General features: G+C 44.9%; 1 protein-coding gene across 3 annotated transcripts; it reads left to right on the plus strand.

The window, feature by feature from the left end:
- Window positions 1–220: 220 nt before the first annotated feature.
- On the plus strand, window positions 221–18,706 carry socs2 (suppressor of cytokine signaling 2). Of its 3 annotated transcripts, none has more exons than XM_063217539.1 (3): window positions 221–241; window positions 5,239–5,553; window positions 16,569–18,706. In XM_063217539.1, the coding sequence occupies exons 2-3, from the start codon at window positions 5,436–5,438 to the stop codon at window positions 17,117–17,119; spliced, it is 669 nt and encodes a 222-aa protein (XP_063073609.1). In that variant the 5' UTR covers window positions 221–241; window positions 5,239–5,435; the 3' UTR covers window positions 17,120–18,706. The 3 variants fall into 3 exon arrangements, with proteins under 3 accessions (XP_063073609.1, XP_063073607.1, XP_063073608.1); XM_063217537.1 differs by lacking the exon at window positions 221–241 and adding an exon at window positions 1,357–1,974; XM_063217538.1 differs by lacking the exon at window positions 221–241 and having other exon boundaries at window positions 4,969–5,553.
- The last annotated feature ends 4,815 nt before the right edge of the window (window positions 18,707–23,521 follow it).

Consider the following 23,521-nt stretch of genomic DNA (forward strand, 5'->3'; position numbering starts at 1 on the left):
TCACGATTCAGAAGTGCTTAAATATATACTCTCTGATAGAGTAAGACATGGGGCCTTCTTGATACATTGCCACTGTTGTTCATATGCTTGCAACACACGTCTTACTCTAATTCTACCGCAAGGTGGCAGTGCTGTATTCAGAATCACAGAGCCCCAGAGACGCACAACAGACTTCTTCGACCGACAACAACCAAAAAAAGCTCTGCCAACCACAACAATGTGTGTGAGTGTGACTACCATCGTAAGTGACTGTACTTCAATTAGATATTCCGAAATTCAGCGACCACCACAGAAGCATAAAGTGAAAGATTTAGCACGGACTCGCAGATAAGGCTAATGTGCTTTCTCGGTTGAGTCTAATTTAGCCCATCCACTAACAGGGTTAAGTAGGCTACAGGGCACGAGGTCACAACAATCTCGCTTTCCCTTATTCAATGACAATGTTGTGTTTCGTGATTTTGTGTTAGTTAGTAGTATGGTGGCTCTTGACGATTGGCCACGACCACCAGCATGTAATCTGTGGACTAGTTACTGTAATTGTATACCTCAGTTTGCTTGTGGTACAGTATCACCTCGCGGAGGTGATATGGCAAAGGCGAAATGCGATCAAGCAGCACCGTCGGTTCCTCGTTACAGATTTTCCAAGAATCTCTCTCTCCCTCCCTCTCTCTCTCTCTCTCTCTCTCTCTCTCTCTCTCTCTCTCTCTCCGAATGGCCAACAGTCCAAGTTATGCTGGGTATTTCTGTCCCGTGAGGTATGTGTTGAAGGAGGGAAAATAGCTAAAGTGCTATATGTACATCGGAAAGGTTTTTGCCGTGTTTCTGTTGTCATGTTGCAGTTGGTTCCTAAAGGACACGAGGAATGACAATGAGTGCTTGACATTTAGGTTTTTTTTCTCGCCTCACAGTTTTCCGGGAGAATGCACTGATTGTTTGAGACAAAACGGATTTAATTCAAACTGATAACAGTTCACAAATATGAATCTGCCAAACAATCGTTGCTTCTATGTTTAAATAAGGAGTAAACCCGTATTGGGAAGGCTAGACGCGCATAAATCAGGCGAAAGATCAACAGATCACTTTCGCCTCTTAAGGTGCTCGCAGTTTGGGTGTAAATCAATGGTGGCACTTGCAATCCGATTTTTTTTTGACGGGCATACATTGATAAACGCAATCCATATAACAATTATCCAGCATTTAGTTAATCAACATGAAACTTTTGCTTTGTAATTATTACAGTGGCGAGTTCCATTTCCAATGTATTTGTGTCCCGCCACCTTAAGAGCGCTCGCGCTGAAGTACTACGTCACACGATTCCTGGAAAGTTCCTGGAACTCGTCCTTCGGTGTATTGATCTGTTTAATATGCATTAGCCCGTGTTATTATCAACAAATACCCAGGAGTGCAGAAACCGCGCTGTAGTGTCCGAATTGCGTTTACCTTGACGTGAGATAGGTATAGTCTATTATGTCAGCTAGTTTTATAGTCTCCCATCGGTGGGTAATATAGCCTATAGGAGGGAGTTCAAGGCGGATTTGCGTGTCTGTCCCCTGCACGCCCGCAGCGACGTTGTTGTGACTCCCCCCCTCTCAGCAGCATTTGACACTGCTCGTGAAGTCGAGAAGCCTACATTGCTTGTCTTTATTGTTTCGTAGTGTCATTTTGCTAGTCAGTTTACTGCGATGCGGTGGCGGGCATGCCAGCGACGCTGACACAATGGGCGCTGGTTTAGTTACATTGTGGCTGAATGTCTGTGGCAGTTCCAAAGACAGCGACAGGATGTATCTATTCAGCGACTTTACTTTGTAGCCTAAATGACTGCCGCACATTGGGCTGGATCGCCATTGCAGGTTAACGTTGGGTCAGTAGACCCATTGTATTGCGAATATTTGGCTAGTAGAGAAGCTCCTTTCAAACGATATGGACCTTTTTATATTCTCCGTTGAAGGCAATGCGAAGCCCTCGCAGTGAAGGGTAAGTGCTCTACCCAGGGCCGCGTTATCATATGGTGCAACCGGTGCTGCAGCACCGGGCCCCGCCACTAGAGGGGGCCCCGGACGTCGTGAGATTGGAAAATATGAAACGATATTTTGAGACAATCAATTGTACTTTTGACGCATTTCGCCATCCGTAGGCAAGCAGAGGCGCATATGCATATCTTGTCACCAGGCTAGACAGGCAGCTTGGGCCCCCAAGACTGTAGCTGGGGAACAGTAGTGGCGATTTGTTACAAGTGTTCTTTCTTTTTAATCTTCGCTTGGCCCCCCTACTGAGCCTAGAATCGCCTCTGCATGCACGCAGGAATTGGAGGTCGGAACTTATCATTTCAGTCAGATGCTTCTGGTTGTGTGCCACCAGTGAAAACGGTGGTCAATAATTTTATAGTTTGATGATGGGCTACTGTCTAAAAAAGATGTGAGAAACTCGGCGTCAGCACTTGCTTCAGATTGTACGGATAAACTTCAGCCCGGCATGGATTAACGCATTGAAGAGAAGGTTGGCAACGTTATCCATTTTTGTAATGTCAGTGTTATAATTGCTTTTTGTAATTGTTGCATAGCGATCATGGACTTGTGCAATCATGTAGGCCTAAGCTAAGCAAACAAAGCACAGCACACCAACCTAACTTTATCTTATTCTATTGTTAAAACATGGGGAAATAAATCACGCATCCAACTGCATTCGCGAAACAAAAGTCTTGCATGGCGCGGCGAGGACCACTTCTGAGGTGTTTTTTAAAAAGTGTTCACAATAATGCTACGTAGCAAGTGCACCAACCAGCAATCAAAGTTCTGACAATCTGACGACAACAACAGGGCAAGCCAATCTAGCAAACACTAAAATGATATAGGCTAGTCGCATTTTCCTAAAGCAATGTTATGGCCATTTCCCTAAAGCACTGTAATAGGTCTAATGTCGATGCTCTGTCAGCGTATATCTTTGCGTTCGGCTTTGTGTTCAGTTAAAACATGCCTGGGTACCACTCGCGGATTGTTCAGTTAGCAAGTATCTGGGAGGGGAAAAAAACTTGCGTGATACATCCACATCCACACATCTAAACATTTGGCCTACGAGTTTGCACCGTAATCTACTGCAATGATTGCACACTATTGCATTGTAATGCACCATATAGATGAAAACCGCTGACTTCTTAATTGGTAGCCTTTATGGTACATTTTGAGGGGAATTCGTGACAGCTTCACTTTGCTGTGGTTCGCTGCTAAGGGGATTCCCCTTCCTCGCGTCAAGCGACAGCTGACTGAGTAGGCTATACTTTCCTTTGACAGACAGCCAGTCTTTCCAAGGCCATTGGAAGTTACATTAATTAACACGTGTTTCCCACGACGGTTTCGATTCGACAAATTGGTCGGCAGCAACGTAGCAAAAATAAGAGACTTTTGGTTGTGCTTCTGTTTGGTAGTTCTAGCTGAACCGACGTTTACTCTGCTAAACGGTAGTGCACAGAATCTCCTCCCTGTCAGCTGGCTAGGCTTCCAATGGCTTGCGTTGCGACTGGTGAACTCAGCAGGGGGTTCCGCGCACCCTTTTTTTGTGTTGGAGTAGAACGTGTAGCCTGGGTTGTTTTATGCGTTTTGAATATGGCTATGGCTCATTATAATGTGGTGTAGGGGCCCCGGATTGCGTCTGCACCGGGTCCCGGCGAGGGTTAACGCGGCCCTGGCTCTACCTGATATGGATAGGACATGAATGAAGTGTGACAGTCGTTGGAAGAGTTCAGTTCTTTATTTTGGCTAGCTCATAGTAGGCCTATGCAAATTAGTGTCTCTTTTTTTGTTTAACCTGCATTGAACAGTGCTGATTAAACTGACATCTGGTCTGACAGTCCGTGCCAAATTAACAAACGTGCCATAGGCTTCTCATTTGTAGACCAAGACCAACATGTTTTTGACTTCCAGTTGATTTGCACAAATAGCCTAATAGCGTTGTAAAGCCAACATGTTAATGCCGAAAGTGCAATTGCCAGCCAGCCAACGTGTTTTCCCCATGTGGTAAGCGATCGTTTACAATGAGCGCTGTCATTGCGATTTCCAATAGGCTTGTTAGTGGTAGTTCGCAGAATGCACTGCCCCATTGCGCAGGGACGCTACTCGGAATTAAAGCTTTACTAGAGCACTGCCCCAGCCTAACCTCTTTCAAAACACACATAGGCATACACACCACAAAATGTCAGGGTACAAAGCAGTTATATGTATTATTTTTAAGATTGTATAGCCTAGGCCTAGCTGTTTTTTCTGTTATTGTTAAATTGTCTAAATAGACCCCTTGTTCAAAATGTGCGGACTGCTTATCTAATGATTTCAATTGGAACCGGTTACCGGACAAACAGGAGGGACGTTCGTCTTATAGGCCTATACCCCGTCCTCAAGACTGTGTTGTTGGATTATTTATTTTTCATTATTTTATTTTATTTTATTAATACTGATATAGGCCTACGGGGTGTCTCTTCAGGCGTCTGAAGTAGCTCTCAACAACTCTCTCATGATCCCTGATTATCGCCGACTAACAGAGTCTAAGCTCTAATCTTATCGCGACACCCCCCCCCCCCCACACACACACACACGTCCCCTAGCTGTTCCCTGACGGATTTCCTGATGTAGATAGCGACTGAAAGATAACGGTTTCGTTATAATGTTCAATAGGCCTACATCGTATAGAAACTTCGCTTTAGCCTATGGCCTACTACTTCATTTCTCCATCTGACAGGCGCACGCACACAGATTGTGTCTGCCGCGAGTAACTCAGACTAATCGAACATTCAGTCATAATAGAGTGATATGCCTATCACAAGTTGTAAATGGATTGTAAGCCACACAACCTATTCATCTTAATTATTTTGTCATGTGAATCTGCACATTTTTTTATTCTTTTCTTTAAAAAAAAAAAACAAGGTCAGCCTACAGTATACGCCCACTACGGCTTAATGCCTCGAGCGCATATGTGGGTTGCATTTGGGAACAAAGATGTGTAGCCTACTAGTATGGTAACCACACTGTAGACCCATTCCGCCTTGAACTCCCATTACACGTCCAATTGCTCACATGGACGCCTGGATTGGTTAGCTAGTAGTATTGATGTTCCCACCCGTTAACATTTAACCAGACAAAACAAACGGATATTCAGCGTTGCTTGGACTGGTGTGAAGCAATTGATGTTCGAACGTAGATGGCTTAATTGTCTGCACGTCGTCGTCTGATCATTGCATTTTCTCATTTGCAGACAGAAAGGCAAGCTGGGCACATGGCTTTGACGGACTAAGAAAGGGATTCCTTTCGGGAGCCAAGGAACTGTTTTGTGCGAGGGAGCGACACTCTTGGCTTTTACTGTAAGGGGACGCCGCAACGATTTTGTTGGATGTGCGCTCTTCTGTGGGGTGCTGCTGCTGCTGCTGCTGCCGGGGGGCCCTAACTATTCCAATGACTTGCCACTCATCTGAAAACATCGATAACAACCGGAGATCGGACACCGAGGGCCGGGCTGTCGACGCAGACCAGAGTCGTGTCGCCTCTGCCATGCGGGACCTGAAGAATACAGGTGCGTAAACGGTTACGCAGCGTTTCTTCGTTGGCGTCATTCAGAAATAATCCTGCAAAGTAGACTTTGATGGCGTGCATAGCCTACTGTAGGCTATTGCAGACAATGCACACACCCTTCTTTGTTTAAGTGATTTGTTTATTTATTGCATGACCCAAAACATTAAATGTTTCTCAAGGATTGTCTGGGTGCAAAAACAGTCCCAGAATTGTCGAGGACGGTGTGCAGGGTAGATTATTACATAGGGAAACTCTATACAATATAATTTTATCAAACCTCAAACTTATCATTTTGAAGCATATTCGTCTGATTAAAAGGACCAAATAAGAAATGCATTCTATCGGATGCATTTCTCCACTTGTCTCACAGAACGTGTTGATATCCTGAGCAGTGGTTGTAATAACAATGATAAGTTAACCATTTATTAACATTAGTCTGTGCGCTACTGTCGTCATAGCCAGAGCCAGCCGATGACAGCGATCTGTTGCTGGCATGTGAATAGGCTATTTATCTGTCTCGATTATATTTTTTTTCAATCGCTGCACCAAGCTATATTCAGTCTCACGGTAGCTTGCATTCGTGGAAAAGCCTTGAGGCAGTGTGTGTGCGCCTGCATGTGGGTGTGCGGGCGTGCTCCTTGGAATTGTCCTGGGTACATGAAGTCCAGTCAAGTTGTTAATTTTCTCGACATTTGGAATATGCCGTATCTTGGTTTCAGAATACCTTATGCAGCGTCTAAAGTAGGCCTACTTAAGACTGCTGCACATCTGATCAATTCATCGCTGTTTAACATTTTGGCCAACAATTTTCTGTCATAACCACTGTAGTAACACTAATACTGCTATATAGCAGAGCAGATTAAAGACCTGCCTCTGTCCTCCATGGCACAGATATTATATTACATTATTATATGGTTGTGACGTCACCTGTCGAATGCTCCATTCATTTCAACGGGGCTCCCCAACGTTCGGACGTCTGTTATTTTTCGATAACGGACGGGTTGGTCTATAACAGACCGCTGTCAATGGCAACAAGACTTTTCACTGCTAAAGCGACTTTTCAACAAGACTCTAATCAGCTGCTGTGATAGACAGCACCCGTTGTCCTGGCTACCGCTGTCAATGGCAACAAGACGTTCACTGCTAAAGCCACTGGCTTGTATACAAGTCGAGGGCTAAAGCGAATGTTTCATATCACTCCGCAGGGGGTCCGGTCTTTTGTCACTCTAATCAGCTGCTGTGATAGACAACACCTGTCCTGGCTACCTAGCTGTTGCCTAGCGGTGTTCCACAACGGCACTGTTTTGTTTTGCACAGCAACAATCTTAACATTAAATAGGTCTAAAGAAATGTCCCCGCCATGTGTGAATCATTTAAGTATATCCATATAATAAGCGGGTTAACTTTCGGCGAGTCGGTCGCTTTGTGGAATAGCAGCACTTCAGAGAGAACAAGACCCCTCCGCTCCGCGTCGGGGTCTAGATTCTCTCTGTCGTGCTGCTATTCCACGGTAGCGACCTTCTCGCCGAACGTTAACCCTTACAGTCATTTTACATTCATCTTAGATGCTTCATCAGATCTGATTTAATTACAATCTGCAGCACAAGGAAAATGTCAGATGTTAGAAAAGAAAAGAGTTAGGCCTATTTTGTGTTGAAAAGAGCCTTGAACTGTCCGCATGAACAACATTGCTTAATAATGGACAACGTTGCTTGTTTGTACTTCAGACTGAGGTTTGGATTGGTAGGGATAGTCAGTTTCTGCTTGTGCTCACAGGCGTTGGTTTACTGCAGGGGTGGGGAACCTATGTCTCGAGAGCTGCTTACAGTCCTTGAGACCGTTTCAACCGGCCCCTATATGATATTAATATTAGGCAGCTTCACATGAAATATGACACATTTTGTAAAATAATTTTCGAAATTACATTTGCAATACAATATCGTTATATTCAGGGGGCCTAGAGAAGGTTGGGTCTGTTTTGAACGTGGCCATCTTCAATATAGGCCTAAAGGGCAAGAGGGAAATCCTGGTTTGTGTTCATAGTACAGCCCTTGGAGGAATTTGAAGTGGCCCCTCGAATGAAAAAGGTTTCCCACCCCTGGTTTTGTGTGTGTGTGTGTGTGTGTGTGTGTGTGTGTGTGTGTGTGTGTGTGTGTGTGTGTGTGTGTGTGTGTGTGTGTGTGTGTGTGTGTGTGTGGCAGTGTTTCCCCCAGAGTTTTTCTTAATCAAGGTGGTGTGGCGTTACAAGTATTTTTTGGGGGTAAGCAACTTAAGGAATTACATTCACAACATGAAATATGTTGCATAATATCTTTTCTTTTCAGGGGACCTAGTCAAGATGGTAGGTATTTCTTGACAAGGTGGCCGCCTTAGCAATAAAGTGCTGGGGGAAACCCAGTGTGCGTGTGCGTGTGTGTGTGTGTGTGTGAGAGAGAGCCAGAGGGAGTAAATGGAAGTGTGTGTGGTGCAATGACCCCAAGACATATCCTGGAATAGTGGAGCGTAGAACACCCAGTAACATAGAAAATTAACTTTTACTGCTCAGTGTCCTGCTCCACCCCTCACTCCCAGATATGCTTTGCACCAGTGCAGCATGCCTGCCTAGGTCCCACCCCTCTCTCTCTCTCTCTCACACACACACACACACGCACGCACACACACACACACACACACACACACACACACACACACACACACACACACACACACACACACACACACACACACTACATTAATGCAAATGCTTCACATAAATATTAGTAGTCGTGTTTCCATTCAAGTGATTCGCATCAATTTGGCGGCTTTATGAATACGTGACCAGATGTCATTGTTGAAAATCTGTGGCATTTCTCTGTATTGCCCTCGCATATAGGGATATTTCTATTTGTACAGTCATGTTTTAGCTTGGAAAAGTTGGGTACAGTGTGAGTTTTCGCAGAGCATAGACCAACAAAGATTAGGGACTGTGCAGAAAAATTCAGGTACATCTGGTGTGTCAAATCATTCCACCCCACCAAATGTCAATCACCGTCTATTTAAGACCACAAAGCTTGAATTTCCAAGTAAGGATTCTTAGATTACAGCGTTACCTAGAAAGCAATCGGAGAGCACACATTCCTCAGCCTAAAGGCATGTACCTCAGCTATCTGCCAGATAAGGGGGAAAGCTCGACACGTTTCTTGGACATGAATCACCACCTAAAGTCCATTCATGCTGTTTATTAGCCTTCCAAGAAAACTACACTGCTAATCCATTCCATGTATATTGCACAATGTTGTTAACAAATCAGTAAACACAACGCACAGACACAAAGCACTGTGTGGAACTTTACTAGTTACTACTGGTTGTGTACCGCATAAGCCCAAAGTGGAATGTTAGTAAACCTCTTTCCCTCCCAACCGCCACAGTCTGGGGTGCCCGATTGGGCAATTTCCCGCCCAATTATGTAATGCGGTTAAGGTCGGATGACCATCTGCAGTTACAAAGAAAAGGAAGTGGGTAGATTTTTCTGTGGATTTATGGCTGTAGAATTCAATAGAATTTGGTTCAAGTCGGGCAGGATTCTGTCAGTGCCTTTCAGGCGATTTTTATTGCTTTTACTGGGCTGGAAATCATCAGTCACATCTGGCAACCGTACCGGTGTTCTGCCAGATCTTCCTACATTGTCATTTTTTCCTACGTAGGACTTTCTGTCAGACATGTCTGTCAAACTATCCTACATCGCCAAAGCCATAGACGTCAGACATGTCTGTTCAACAACTTTTCCAGATTTTTCCCAAAATGTCATTGTTCTTACATGCTTCCGCAACGTCCAACAACTCTGAACTCTGAAAAATGATCAGAACCCAAACAAAAACGTCAGAATATGCTTATAGCCACCATGTTAATGTAGGACGTCCTGACGATTCAACGAGGCTATGCTTGTTCTGATGCTTGCAGAAGAGGCTACAGACTTACTTGATCTCGTATTTGAGCATTCTTTAACCAAAATGTTGGAAGGTAACAGAGAAATACCATTGCATGCATTCCTCATTCAAAACTTGTGTTTTGTTTTTAACCAAAGTACTCCGTTTATCCGCTAGTACTGCACACAGCTGATGATGTAGGATAAAATTCCGGTAAATTACGTAAAATGGCGCTTCATGCTCTGCGCATGCGCAGTGGGGCTTTGTAGGATAAAATTACATGTAGGATAATTTTACAGAACACTGGCAGTACATTACTCTGTGCCCAAGTGTAAAACTCAGTTGTTAACCACCACACATGCTTGAGACCATATAAAGCAATTTTGTTTATCTTGGTCTCAAGAGAGATGAACAGACCAAGGATGTGGATCACTGGAACCATGTCGTGTGATCTGAAGAGACCAAGGTAAACAAATATACTTTAGATGGTGTCAAGCATGTGTGGTGGTAAACAAGTGAGTTTTACAAAAAAGGTGTACCCTCTCAATAGCCAAGCATGGTAGTGGGACTGACATGGTTTATGGATGCATGAATGCTGTCAACATTGGTAATCTGAACTACACCTAAAAGAAACATGCATGTCATCATGCACTGTGACTACTGAAGCAGATCATGATATTCTCCATAGGATTGCATTCAAATCTCACACCAATCTCTTTAAGCCAGATGCAGACTCAAAATGTAAAAGTTCAATGCAAAGAAAGGTTGAAACGCACACTGATGACCTCCCCTTTCATCCCTTTTCATTTCGTTTCATTTCGAGACGATTCGAGCCAACACAGCCCCCTCTCTACCGGATTTTAATCTGGGGTGTACTCACTTTTGTGAGTACATGTTCAAACATTAATGGCTGTATTTTGTTTTTTTCTGAGTGAACAAGAAATTTAAGTGGTTAAATATGTTGTTAAAAGGTCACTAATCATTGTATCAAAGTGAAATTTCTGTAACGCTTTCCTATGAAAAGATATACTCAAAAATCTGAAAAACTGTGAGGGGTGTATTCACTTTCGTGATATACTGTATGAAGTGATAGTGCTTCCAAGCATCATCATTATTATATAGAAACTTTTACAAATTATTTGTAGCCTCGTGTAACCTATTCCACCTTGAACTATCATAGTTTTTATTCATAAAGATTATAATGTTGGCAAATGTAAAATTGAGGGGTGTATCGAACCACAGGTCATGAATCGTGATACAAACCGAATCGTGAGTTGAGTGTATCGTTACAGCCCTAGTGCGTAGGAGTGGATCCACTGCTTCACCAACGTATAGAGACAAAGAAGCTCCCGTGCACTGTTCACATTTGCAGAGTTTTTACTTGCGAAGTTTCGCTCTGTGACCTCAAGCAATTCAACCACCTACCATTGTGACACAACAAAGTCTATGGCTTAGAGATTAGGGATTGTTTTGGTCTTGTCAAACCTTAAAGTGATACTGTCCCATTATTGGAAATAAGCTTATTTAACAACCCCCCCCCTTGAGTTAAATGATAGGGTTTTACTGTTCTCCTGTACTTTTGACCGTTCTCTGGGTATGGCAGTGCAAATTTTACCTTCAAGCTAGCTGTTAACATTGAGTCCTATGAGACCAGTTAGCCGCCACCTGGTCTCATAGGACTCAATGTTAGCTGCTATCTTAGAGGTAAGATTTGCACTGCCATACCCAGAGAACGGTTTAGTTTAGTTTAGTTTATTGGTTTATTTCATCAAGGACCATGTGCAAAGTACATTAGTTACATAGTAAAAAGATGACCTGCATCAGATTATAGCTAATAGCTAATTTCCATCTGCAGTCCCTGGCCAGGTAAGAAAACATACAATCCAGTAAAATGGGAGTAGCCACTCAGGCATACAACCCCTGCCACACACAGTATCACTTTAAATGTGAAAGCTTTTTGCACGACTCAGCCTGGCAGGTGTGTTGGAAATAACCAGAGGAAGTCACAGCTCAGGAACCTAGAAAACCATTTCCTCATTACTTATTTATTGAGGCTTCAATTTTCAGGTCGCATTTTTTTCCTTTTCTGAAGACGCTTCACCATCGTTTTTAACCCATTGATGCCTAAATCACCTGCAAAAAAGACCTGCTAAATGCCTACGCCATTTTCGGGAAAAGGTGCCCTCAGCCAATAAAAATGGAATGATCTCAGCCTCCGAAGCACATAAAAACATGAAATTAGGTGTATTTAAAATATAAGACTTTCATGTGGCATTAGAATTGAACTCTAACTTACCAACATTTTAATTGAAAAAAATCTTGACTCTCATGAGCCTGACTGCTGCGTCTATGCCGTTTCACCACCGTTTTGACAGTTTCTAATGATCGCAAGTTAACAATTAAGTCTTACTAGTCACGTTGGCAGGTAACTTCTTCTTGGATATGACATATCTCAGTAGCATATATCCTGTTTTTGTACATTGTGTTATATTTAGGTTAATATCATTCAGATTCTATTTGTCTGATATTCTAGTTTAATTTAACACACTATGTTTATAGCACTGACTTGTTTTATCAATTCATTTTCTCAGCGCAGATGTATCGTGGTAAAGAAAATATGTCTAAAAAGTACTGACAACAAAACTATGTCTAGTAGAAAGGCTGAATGGGCCCTGCCGTGGCCAACCAGTACAGCACGTGTCTGCCATGCGGCCGACCCGGGTTCAATTCCTGGCCTGGGTCACTTGCCGACCTCTCCCCGTCTCTCTCCCCATTCGCTTACTGTCCACCTCTCAAACTGTCCTGTCAAATAAAGTCGCAAAATACCAAAATATCTTTTTTAAAAAGAAGAAGAAAGGCTGAATGGCTAGTCTCTCTGGAAAACCACAAGCCACTATGGCCTACGGTTGGAAACGAGTGAGCAAAAAAATGAATGTCAAGCCCTGCTGTGGACCCATCTGGGGTGCATTTCTCAAAACTGTTGTTTGGAATGCAATTCACTATTCACAAGTTGCTAAATGCTAACAACTACGCTTTTGAGAAACACCCCCCTGTACTGTAAGCAGCGCTTGTCACACTAAGCATCACTGCACTTTATGATTTGTGATGGAATGTGCCCGGAGTCAGGTCCTGCACGGGCGGGCGCCAGGCCTAGTCACACTCCAGTGGGCTCGTTTATACACACGCACACACACACACACACACACACACACACACACACACACACACACACACACACACACACACACACACACCGCTTCAGTCATCATGGCAATTTTAAATGTTCCAACACACACACACACACACACACACACACACACACACACACACACACACACCACTTCAGCTATGGCAATTTTAAATCTTACAACACACACACACACACACACACACCGCTTCAGTCATCATGGCAATTTTAGATGTTCCAACACACACACCACTTGTTAGTCATACAGAGCACTTAAAGGGGCTCCAGATAGGATTAAAAGGTGAATTAATCACAGTCCCCAGTCAGCCAATGCTTACCGCAGAGATACACCAGCGGCGACGCGATTCAAGCGACAGAGTGTAGCAGCAAGCGATACGAGAGATTGAGGAGACTAGAGTATGTCCGTACAGGCAGAAGGCAAAGCATTCAAGCATTCCCATTGGCTGTGGTCACTGACCTCTATACAGTCATTGGCTGTCGCGGCTTGTCGCCGAACCGCGTCATAGAAAGTTGAAAAGATTTCAACTTCAAATTGTCGCGCTAGTCGCGCAAATCGCTCTAGTCTCCAGAATCGCTTTTGTCTCTCGACTCAATACAAAGTCAATTACTTCCGTCGCGCGACTCGCTCAGATCGCCGCTGGTGTATTTCTGCGGTTATGCTAGTCATTAGTAAGTGAACGATGGGTCTCGCGACCGCTTCCACAGTCCGCTGTCAGAAGTCAAGTCAAGTCAAGTCAAGTCAAGTTGGTTTTATTGTCAATTTCTTTACATGCACTGGTCATACAAAGAATTTTAAATTACGTTTCTTGCTTTCCCATGCAGACATAGACTAATCTAGGTAAGGACATAGACAGTATGGACATAGACAGTACTCATACATGGACATAAGACAGTATGGACATAGACAGCCAATGCTTATGCTAGTCATTAGTAAGTGAACGATGGGTCTCGCGACCGCTTCCACAGTCCGCTGTCAGAAAGCCCCACATGCAACTTTTGACAGCACGGTCCGAAGGAGTGTCGTGGGGAACACTTTTCATTTGAAACAGCTTTACATATACCGTACTCAGATTAGTATCAACTGTTGGCAGTACGTGATGAAAAACTGTCTCACAGCGAGTTTATTTAAACAGCATTTTTTTTTCATTACGGTGTAGATTTTGAGCCAGGCATGCCACGGGCACCACGCAAACGACGTCATCCTGCCTTGTGCCCCTTTAAAGTGTTGCAACACACGAATCCACACACACACCACATCTTACGGCACAAATTACACTTTTTATACAGTTCACCTTGACATAGTGAGCAAACCCTTTATGCATACAGACACAGTCTTGCTTCAGCTTTTGAGAATGAGTGACAACTACAGTCACTTTAAATGTGTAACCTTACAGGAACCTGTTCTCTATTTATTTTTTTAAAGACTTTTTTTTGGTCTTTTTCGACTTTATTTGATAGGACAGTGTGATAGGTGAATAGGAAGCGAATTGGGAGAGAGACGGGGAGGGGTGGGCAAAGGACCCGGGCCGGTAATCGATCCCGGGTCAGCCGCATTGCAGGGGCAGGGCCTTATGTTCTCACGACTGTGTGTATGCAGCACAACTGACAGGCACAAATAACATAAACAAACGACATAAAAAATACGTAAACAACATTTGTCCCTCTGAAAAGAGAGTGGTGAAAAAGGCCTTTGTAACTTTTTCTGTGCTGTATAAAGATGTCAGTTGTGTAAATGATACACAGGGGACTCCCCTTGGCAGTGTTTGGTTTCGACTGTTATTTGAAAAGCTGCTTGATATCAATTTACAGGGGCCTTTTATTCACACGGCTGTTTTCAGTGTGTTATGTGTGTTGTGTGTGTGTGTGCTACCAGCATGTCACAGTCACATGCGTTAGTGTGCGTGTGTGTGTCTGTCTATCAGTGTGTGTGTGTGTGTGTGTGTGCACGCGCGCGCACCCATGAGTGTATATGTGCTTACGCATGCATGTGTGAGTGAGCACTCACGTGTGTGTGTGTGTGTGTGTGTGTGTGTGTGTGTGTGTGTGTGTGAGAGAGAGAGAGAGAGCATGACCGTGACACCCTTTAGTCTCCATTTGCATATTATGAAATTCTCGTTTTTTTAAAGGAGTCATTTGTCTATTATGTAATTCTATAGAGCCTGTAGGCCTTTTGCGTGCGTGTCCATCAATTAAGGTCTTTGAATGTGTGGCTTTGTCTGTTGTACAGATTATATGGTGGATTTGATAAGACATTTCACGTAAGAGTAGCACGCCTTTGTTTGAAGTTTAGTTGTATACCACAATTGATAACACAGGCGATTCTGCATGGTGAATAAAATGGCCTTGTGTGTGTGTGTGTGTGTGTGTGTGTGTGTGTGTGTGTGTGTGTGTGTGTGTGTGTGTGTGTGTGTGTGTGTGTGTGTGTGTGTGTGTGTGTGTCTCCACCTCTGTATTGTCAAATCTGATCCATTTGATTAATTCAGCATATTTCACAGACAGACAATTCAACTTGCTTAACACAAATAAAATATAAATGTGTGCTGGAAAAGCACAAATGATAAAATATTAAGTTTATGCTACTGTGTGTGGCTACAGTACAGATCAACAGAACAGCAAACGATAATGTGTTGAAGCACAATCGATAAAATAAATGTATCTGTGTGCTGTATTTGTTGCAGTATAGATGTTTTTTGTTTTGTTTATAAACACAGTGTTGTGAGGACTGGCAAGACACTGGCAGCCAACCACGTGAGCTAATTTTTTGACGGACAGCGGTTTCCACCAATCAGTTCTTCATCGGTGTCCACCTTTAGTTCTACACAATCGTTTCGATCTGAAAGACAGTATGGAAGCTATGATGCGAAACGGACCAGATCATACAGTAGTCCCTGTCTCTGTCCAATCAGAGAGCGGGATGGGTGTGTCATAATGGCCAAGTGATTAGGTCTGGTGGTAACCAGGCAACAGTATTACCATGGCCAGAAAACCACACCTATTTTCAAAGTTCTCTGCTACCAAAGAACGATTTAATTGCACTTATGTTTTTTTTTTTAATTATATGTTTTTGAGTTGTTTTGCTTTTATTTTTCGATTAGGGATGTTAACTGGTAACCGTTTAACTGATAGTCAAACGAATCAACATTAACCGGTTAAAATTTTCTGCCACCGGTTAACCAGTTATGATATTAATAATAATTATAATGATAATTTCCTCCCAAAAAGCCCCCAAAAACGATAATTTTGAGGTTTTGGTACGATAATTCAGCATTTTCCATCTGGTGACACTGGCTGGACATGACAGGTCCTGTCTGCGCAGCAAAAAAAAGGCTTATGTCAGAAATATATACATTTTTAAATCAGTGCTGTGCATATCAGGCACGCGAACGTTATATCATTTCAGATTACCGGTTAACCGGTTAACCACCGGTTAATGAGTCTCAGTAACCGGTTAAGATATTTTTTAATTTTTCTCCATCCCTAATTTCGATAGGATAGTGAAGTCATGACAGGAAGCAAGTTGGGAGAGAGAGACGGGGAAGTTGTTGGAAAAGGACCCGAGCCGGATTCGAATTCAGGTCGGCCGCGTAGTAAACGAGTGCCCTACTATTAAGCCACGGTAGGCCCAATTGCACTTATAGTATGTTATCTGGGGGCCATGTCGTGGCTCAAGGGTAGGGCACTCGTCCTGCTACGCGGCTGACCCGTGATCGATTCCTGGGCCCGGGTCCTTTGCCAATCCAAACTCTCTCCCAAACGTTACGGTCTCTCTCTCTCAAACTGTCCTGTCACTAATAAAGTCTAAAGGACTTAAATATATGTATAAAAATATGTTATCTCCTTGGCGGAGGTAATAATATTAACATGTCTCTCTGTATTGTCCAATCTCTCCCCTCTCTCCACCAGGCTGGTACTGGGGCCGTCTGACGGCGGGCGAGGCCAAGGAGATCCTGCAGCACTCGGCCGAGGGCACCTTCCTGGTGCGCGACAGCTCCCAGCGCGACTACCTCTTCACCATCTCCGCCATGACCTCCGCCGGCCCCACCAACCTGCGCATCGAGTACCGCGACGGCAAGTTCAAGCTGGACTCCGTCGTGCTGCTCAAGCCCAAGCTCAAGCAGTTCGACAGCGTCGTGCACCTGGTGGAGCACTACGTCAAGCTCTCCCAGAACTCCAGTTCCGGTTCCGGTTCCGGAACTTCCGGGTCCGGTTCCAGTTCTGGTTCCGGTGGTACTACGGGACAGGGTTCGGGTTCGGGTTTGGGTCCGGCGCCGCCGCTCGGCCCCAACGCTAACGGCACGGTGCAGCTGTTGCTAACCAAGCCGGCGTACACTTCCATGCCTTCGCTACAGCACCTGTGCCGCATCGCCATCAACAAGAGCACGCGGCGCGTCACCGAGCTGCCCCTTCCCAACAGACTCAAGGACTACCTGACGGAGTACACCTACCACGTTTGAACTTGATTGGCCGTTGTGGTGGCGGGCGTCCGCCTGTCATGTCACCCACCACAGCCAATCACGGACGGGCTGGCTAACTGCTACAACCAACGGGACTGCTACAAGGTTCCGCCTCGTTGTCGTCGCCGCCGCCTGCTGGTTGGTCGGCTAAGCTTGGGGTGTGTGTGTCGTCGTGGTGACTACAGTACAGTACAGTGCAGTACAGTGCAGTACATACAGCTGTGGGTGTCTTCTGTACAGCCCCCACCGCTCCCCTCGCTTGCTGTGTGTGTGTGTGCACACGGCACAGCAGCCAAAGTCTGGTGGAACGTGTGCCTATGGTTTGGATCTCCATCCATGCGTTGGACTGTATTGTATTGTGGGCTGAGGAAAGGACTATCAGGCGTGGAGCAGCCGCACCTATGGTCACATTCGCAGTCCACAAAAGGGACTTCTGGCTGGTAGACTGGACCCACCATCTTGGGTCACAGCCCCAATCCCCTGGTAGGACTGCACATGGTGCTCTCTTTGGGTGGGTAGGTGGGTCCGTGCTGGCTGGGGTCCTTCTAAGTAGGTACCACGTACCTGTATGTTGCACCTGTTCTTGATGACACCCTGCCGCCCACCAGCCCCCCCGAACACACACACACACAAACCAGCCATTACCATGGTAACGACATATCGTACTACAACCCCCAAAAGGAACTGGCTGGATGGGGGGTGCAGTGGGGTGCTCCGTGCTGTTCGGCTCCCCGCCCCCCGCCCCCGCACAGTTCTCTCTCTGCACCTTCTGTAGTGTTGTTGTCACTACCTGACTAAATATTATGACTTTATCGTCAGCAGCACCAAGACTGTCTGTCTGTCTGTCTGCACTGCGGCTTTGGTCTCATGTCAGGTCGGTCGAGGTGCTAACTAAAGTTACAAGATCTTAATTATTATTATTATTACCAAGTGGTGCTTGTTTTGAGCATCCAGACAAAACTCTTCTGTCTTTATCTTCACTAGCTGGGTCTGACATGGCAGCTGGACACTTGTGCATAACTGTTTCAGTTCTGTCTGATTTTATTATTTTGTGTTTTATTTTGTTTGATTGCTGATTGTTTGTTTGAGTTTGTTATTTTGGATGACCTCTATTTTTTATTTGCTTAGCAATTTTTTTACTGTGATAATATAACCAGGCAAGGGACTGAGGGCAGGGGAGGGGTGGCCTGGCTCTCACGCAGACCCTTCGTGCTTCGTGCATCTTCGTTAAACTTCGTGAGCTCGCACGAGGATCTGGAAATCTTAGACGAGCCCGAACGGCATCCGATATTTCATGGTCGGTCCAATCAGAATCGCGGGGCGAGATCTCGGGGCGGGGTATATACAAGTCAGTGTTTGAAGTAGTAGTAGTGATTCAAAAACAGCCATGTGAATTCTCCAATCAGGTTCGGGCTATTTTGAACACACCCGCGCCTTTCCAGAGCTAAGCCATTGTCAATGTTCCAGATGGTTGGTAACAACCATCGCGTGAGAACCAGGTTAGGGGAGGTTGGGGTTGTTTTGATTTTTCAATGAATGCTTTCTTGTACATTACAACAAGCAATACACTGAGGCTTGAAATTCTTACCTGCCTTCTTGTCGCCTCTTGATTGTGTGTCTGCGTGTGTGTGTGTGTGTCTGTGTCTGTGTCTGTGTCTGTGTGTCTGTGTATGTGTCTGTGTGTCTGTGTGTGCAAAGGTGTATATTTGGCTTTGAAAGTGGTGGGGACCTTATGGTAAATTGTCTTTGTGAACTATTCTTTCCATTATATTTTTGGAAAAGGTGGTGAGGATAAACTAGGTTAATCTCAAAAGTGGTATGGACATGTCCTCCACATCCACACCTAAAATTACACCCGTGTGTGTGTGTGTGTGTGCGAGCGTGTGTGTGTGTGCGAGCGTGTGTGTGTGTGTGTGTGTGTGTGTGCGAGCGAGCGTGCGTGCGTGCGTGCGTGCGTGCGTGCGTGCGAGCGTGTGTGTGTGTGTGTGTGTCTCCTCTCCCACTGTGTCCTCCATTTTGTGTTTCTGCTCAGCCGAGACGAGAGATTCCCTAGAAACGGGAGTCATTTTTATGCTCCTCCATCAGTCACCATTTTTACCAGTTCATATTAAATCCTTCAAAACATTGCAATGCCAAATAAGATAATTTTCTGATCTCTAAGTTTGTTTCAGAGGTCATGAATTCAGGTATTGTGATGCCAACAACTCTTTTCATTACCAATGTGCTTAATCCTTTGATGTTGGACGCTGCGTATAATTCAGCATCAACCTGGGCGCCTGTAGAACAAATTCCCCCATCAAGGTGACTGGTGGGTTGACATATTTCACCTGCCAAAGGCAAAATTCACCCATAATTGGCAGGTGGACGGGTGCTTATTTCCATCCCTGGTGTGTGTGTGTGTGTGTGTGCGTGCGTGTGTGCGTGCGTGTGTGTCTCCTCTCCCACTCCACTGTGTCCTCCATTTTGTATTTCTGCTCAGCCGAGACGAGAGACTGTCTGGCGGTGAGTGTGTGTAGTGTACTCCCCAGAAACGGGAGACATTCTCATGCTCCTCCATCATTGGTTGCACCGGATGGATTTATGACTTGGCTATCTGGCAGCCGAGCCCAGACAGCAAAGATATCTTGTGCAGCCTGCCAATTATGAAACATTTGCATACACAGTGTACAGTATGTTCAGCTGCTGTGTGTGTGTGTGTGTGTGTGTCTGTGTCTGTGTCTGTGTCTGTGTGTGTGTGTGTGTGTGTGTGTGTGTGTGTGTGTGTGTGTGTGTGTGTGTGTGTGTGTGTGTGTGTGTGTGTGTGTGTGTGTGTGTGTGTTACCATTTCCCAATGTCAAGTGTTCTAGGCTAGCCTTGGTAGTGCGTGAGACGCCCAGTGATTGGATGAACTCAGCGGAGTATCCAATCACTTATTGGAGCTTCACACACTATCAAGGCTAGAACACTTGACATTGTAAAATGGTGAAGTGTGTGTGCGTCAGGGCTTGACACTGGCACCTGCAACCGGCCAAAATGCTGGTAAAACTTGGCTGTGGCTGGTAACAATTTCAGTGTCACTAGCCAATTTGGCAGGTAGCTTATTCTATGGTATGACGTCAGAATAGCGTATATTCTGCACTTTGCCCCTTGTGTATCAATTGTTTGTATTTAAGTTCAAGAAAAAGCTCAGTTACTCAGTTTCTATTTTATCAGTTTCTATTCTATTTTAGTTTCCATGTAGGAACCCATGCACTCATCTTCTTGTTTTAAGCACCTCATCTTCTGAGGTTAGATGTCCAGCGTCATGTTAAAAAAAAAAATCATATTTGTGGCTAGTAGAATAGCTGGATGTTCTAGTGACTCGGGAAAACCACTAGCCACAGTGCCCGGCGGGCGAAAAAGTCAATGTCAAGCCCTGGTGTGCGTGTGCGTGCAGAGCATCAGTGAGCGAGAGGATCGAATGCAAGTGTGCAAAATAGGAACACTGACACGTTGTCACTATGTAATCATGATCTGATTAGTTCATCGAAAACTTTTCTGATATTGATACATTCATCCAATAGATTGAATTGCATGAATTTTGTTTTACCCATCAACGTGGTTAAACTGAACATGGTAATGATAAGTTATCAGCCCTAAGCCATGGTCACCGCCCATCTGTTTTGAAGGTGCAGGATTCAGTGGAATTATTTGAACAAAAAAGAAGACGATCCGCTTTACTGCTTTGCACAAAAAAAAAGACTTGAAGTGTGCGGATTGTCTTTTTTTTTGATCAGCCACAAATGGTACACTGCAGCTCAGTTGTCTGGGCTCAGTTGATGCCAATTTAGCATTTAGTTTTTTCCCTGCTTTATTAGCAGTGCAAGGCGAGCACTGGCAGAGGGAGGCGCATTTCTTAGAAAGCAGTAATCAAGGCCAGCTGCTGCTGCTGCAGTGCTCTGAATGGGATGCTGTTAAAAAAATAAAAAGCTCTGCGTCTCTCTTCTTTGCTGCAGTTTCGAGGCTAAATCCATTATGTCTTTGCCATGGAAAAGCAGTATCCTTTTGGTTTGACAAAGAATTTAAGGGAAACAAAAAGTGAACATGGAACATGACTGTATGGGTGTGGATGGTGGGGACGTGTCCATACCACTTTTCAAGAACCTAGCTTGTCCCCTCCGCTTTTTCACAAATATACTGCAAAAATAGCTTACCACGGACAATTTGTCATCGTAATGTCCTCACCACTTGCCAAGTCAAACCTACACCTTTGCATGACTCATGTCGATAAGAGGGTGAAAAACATTGTTAATACTCATTTCTACTTGTGGATAGGCTTGTTGTACTGTATGTCAAATGCTGATGCGAAACATGCAGTATTCGTTATCATATGCCTGGATATATTTTTGATAATTTAAACCAGTTGAACAAATTCAAGTTTCCGGCAGAGTGACAGAAAACTGGGTCAAAGCCTTAGTCTCACTGCAGGGCCAGCCCCGGGCTGGCCCGGACAAAAGGGGGCTGACGGTGATCTCATCAAAAGGGGGCTAGGTGCTAAAGATGGCCGCCGGGCCAGGTTGTGGGGCTAAGGGCCGCTTTCCCTGGCCCGTCGAATGCGATGGGCCAGCAAGCACCGCCGAGGCTCGGAGGCGGGGTCAACCTCGGGCGATATAGCCCACGTGTGATATAGCCTACCAGACCTTCGGCGATAATAGCGCAAAAGCTAAATAAGCCGACATAAATGTCATGTGTGAGTATTTGTGAGACACTTTTTATTGGTGTCCAGTGGAAAGCATGCCAAATCACGATAATGGCATAAGAGTTGGCGGCTAAAAGCAGAAAAAAGCCGACACGACTTAGCTATGAGTTTAAGTGTAGTGGTGCCCATGATGCCCTGATAACAACAAAAAAGTTATGTTGGCTAAATAACTTTAAAAACACAAACAGAAGTGCCAAAGTTGCATCTTATGAAATTATGCCATAAGAAAGCCAAACACCCCAAACTAATAATTTGCCCAGAATTTAGCGATAAGTCCCCCATGCAGCCACATTATTACACAGTAAAGCACAGCTGTTATTGACTTAGGCCTATTTAAAATCATCCTCACTCTGCTGCCCTAGTGTCTCATGTTTTGCAGACATACTAAACCATAGGCATACGTTTTGCAGACATGTGCCATAGTGCGCACACTTAGAATTCCCTGCAGGACACACACCGATGTTATGCAGATTGAACGACTTGTAGGCTACGCTACTTCCGTGGCTACTTTAATAAATAGTCGCTATTCCCCTGGCTCATCATTTTCTATAGCAGCTGATGAAGATGCTATGTCTCCGGGATTTGGTCTCTTTTCACATGGTAACTTATTCAAACCTGCACATTCACCATGAATAGACAGGTGGCACGCCGCAACGAGGGGGTGTGTCGCTATGTCCGGGGCTCATAATTTTCTATAGCAACTGATGAAGGTGCTATGTCTCCGGGATTTGGTCTCCTTTCACATGGTAACTTATTCAATTACCTGCACATTCATGTCTCGCTATGTCCGGGGCTCATGCTTCTGTGCGCTATTGGGGGGATTAACTGGGCATGTTCGCACGTCTCCTTCTGTTCACTCTCTCAGTTGTCGAGCTGCTCGTATTTTCATGCGTCTTTGTCTTCTTAACATGCGCTGCGTCCCATACAGCTTCTGAATCGACAACTTTGCCATGTAATAAAACTGTTCTTGAAAGGCAAGCCATTTTCTTTGCAGTTCTTGTCGTCTTTGTCCGTAGGCTACGAGCCAAACGGCGACCTGCTCCAGCAGAGTTTGCTCCGTTTTCTTCTCCTTCTTTGTCGTTGTTCTGTTGTTGTCCTTCTGTGATTTGGGGCGAAAGTGGGCTGTGCCCGACTGACGTTTCACAAACAAGGCGTGTACCTGAATGTGCCTGGGGTCGGCTATGAGTCCGATCAGGCAAAAAATGGCCCGGGGCCGGCAGCTGAAGCGCGGCTAATGAGACCAATGTAAGGCCTGTGGAAAATAATGGGCTCCAATAGCCTGATTATCATCGACTTTCAAATCTCTTCGAGACTTGGTCTGACCAAGAGCGTGACAATTTAAATTTCCCAGACGGCATGGTTGACCAGCCTCCCTTGGTTTGCTACTATTTGCTTCCTGACAATGTGGGAGGAGTTACCGATTTTCGGGAGATCAGATATTTACATTGCTCTTGGCCTGGCTAGAAGCAGCGCCGAAGGTGTTGCATCACTAGGAGGGCATTGCCAGAGAGAGTAGAGAGAGAGAGGTTCCATTGGCCCATTGTTTCCTGGTTCTATTATGGCCCCCCTTAGGCAGACCTAGGCAGACCTAAGGACTGTTCTATTCATTGTAGGAGCATTATGACATGCCCCTTTAGGCAGACCGGAACCTGGTCGCGTTAGGTGCCCATAGAAACCTATTATGT

The sequence above is a fragment of the Engraulis encrasicolus genome, chromosome 15 (genome assembly GCF_034702125.1).
Source record: "Engraulis encrasicolus isolate BLACKSEA-1 chromosome 15, IST_EnEncr_1.0, whole genome shotgun sequence".
NCBI lineage: Eukaryota > Metazoa > Chordata > Actinopteri > Clupeiformes > Engraulidae > Engraulis > Engraulis encrasicolus.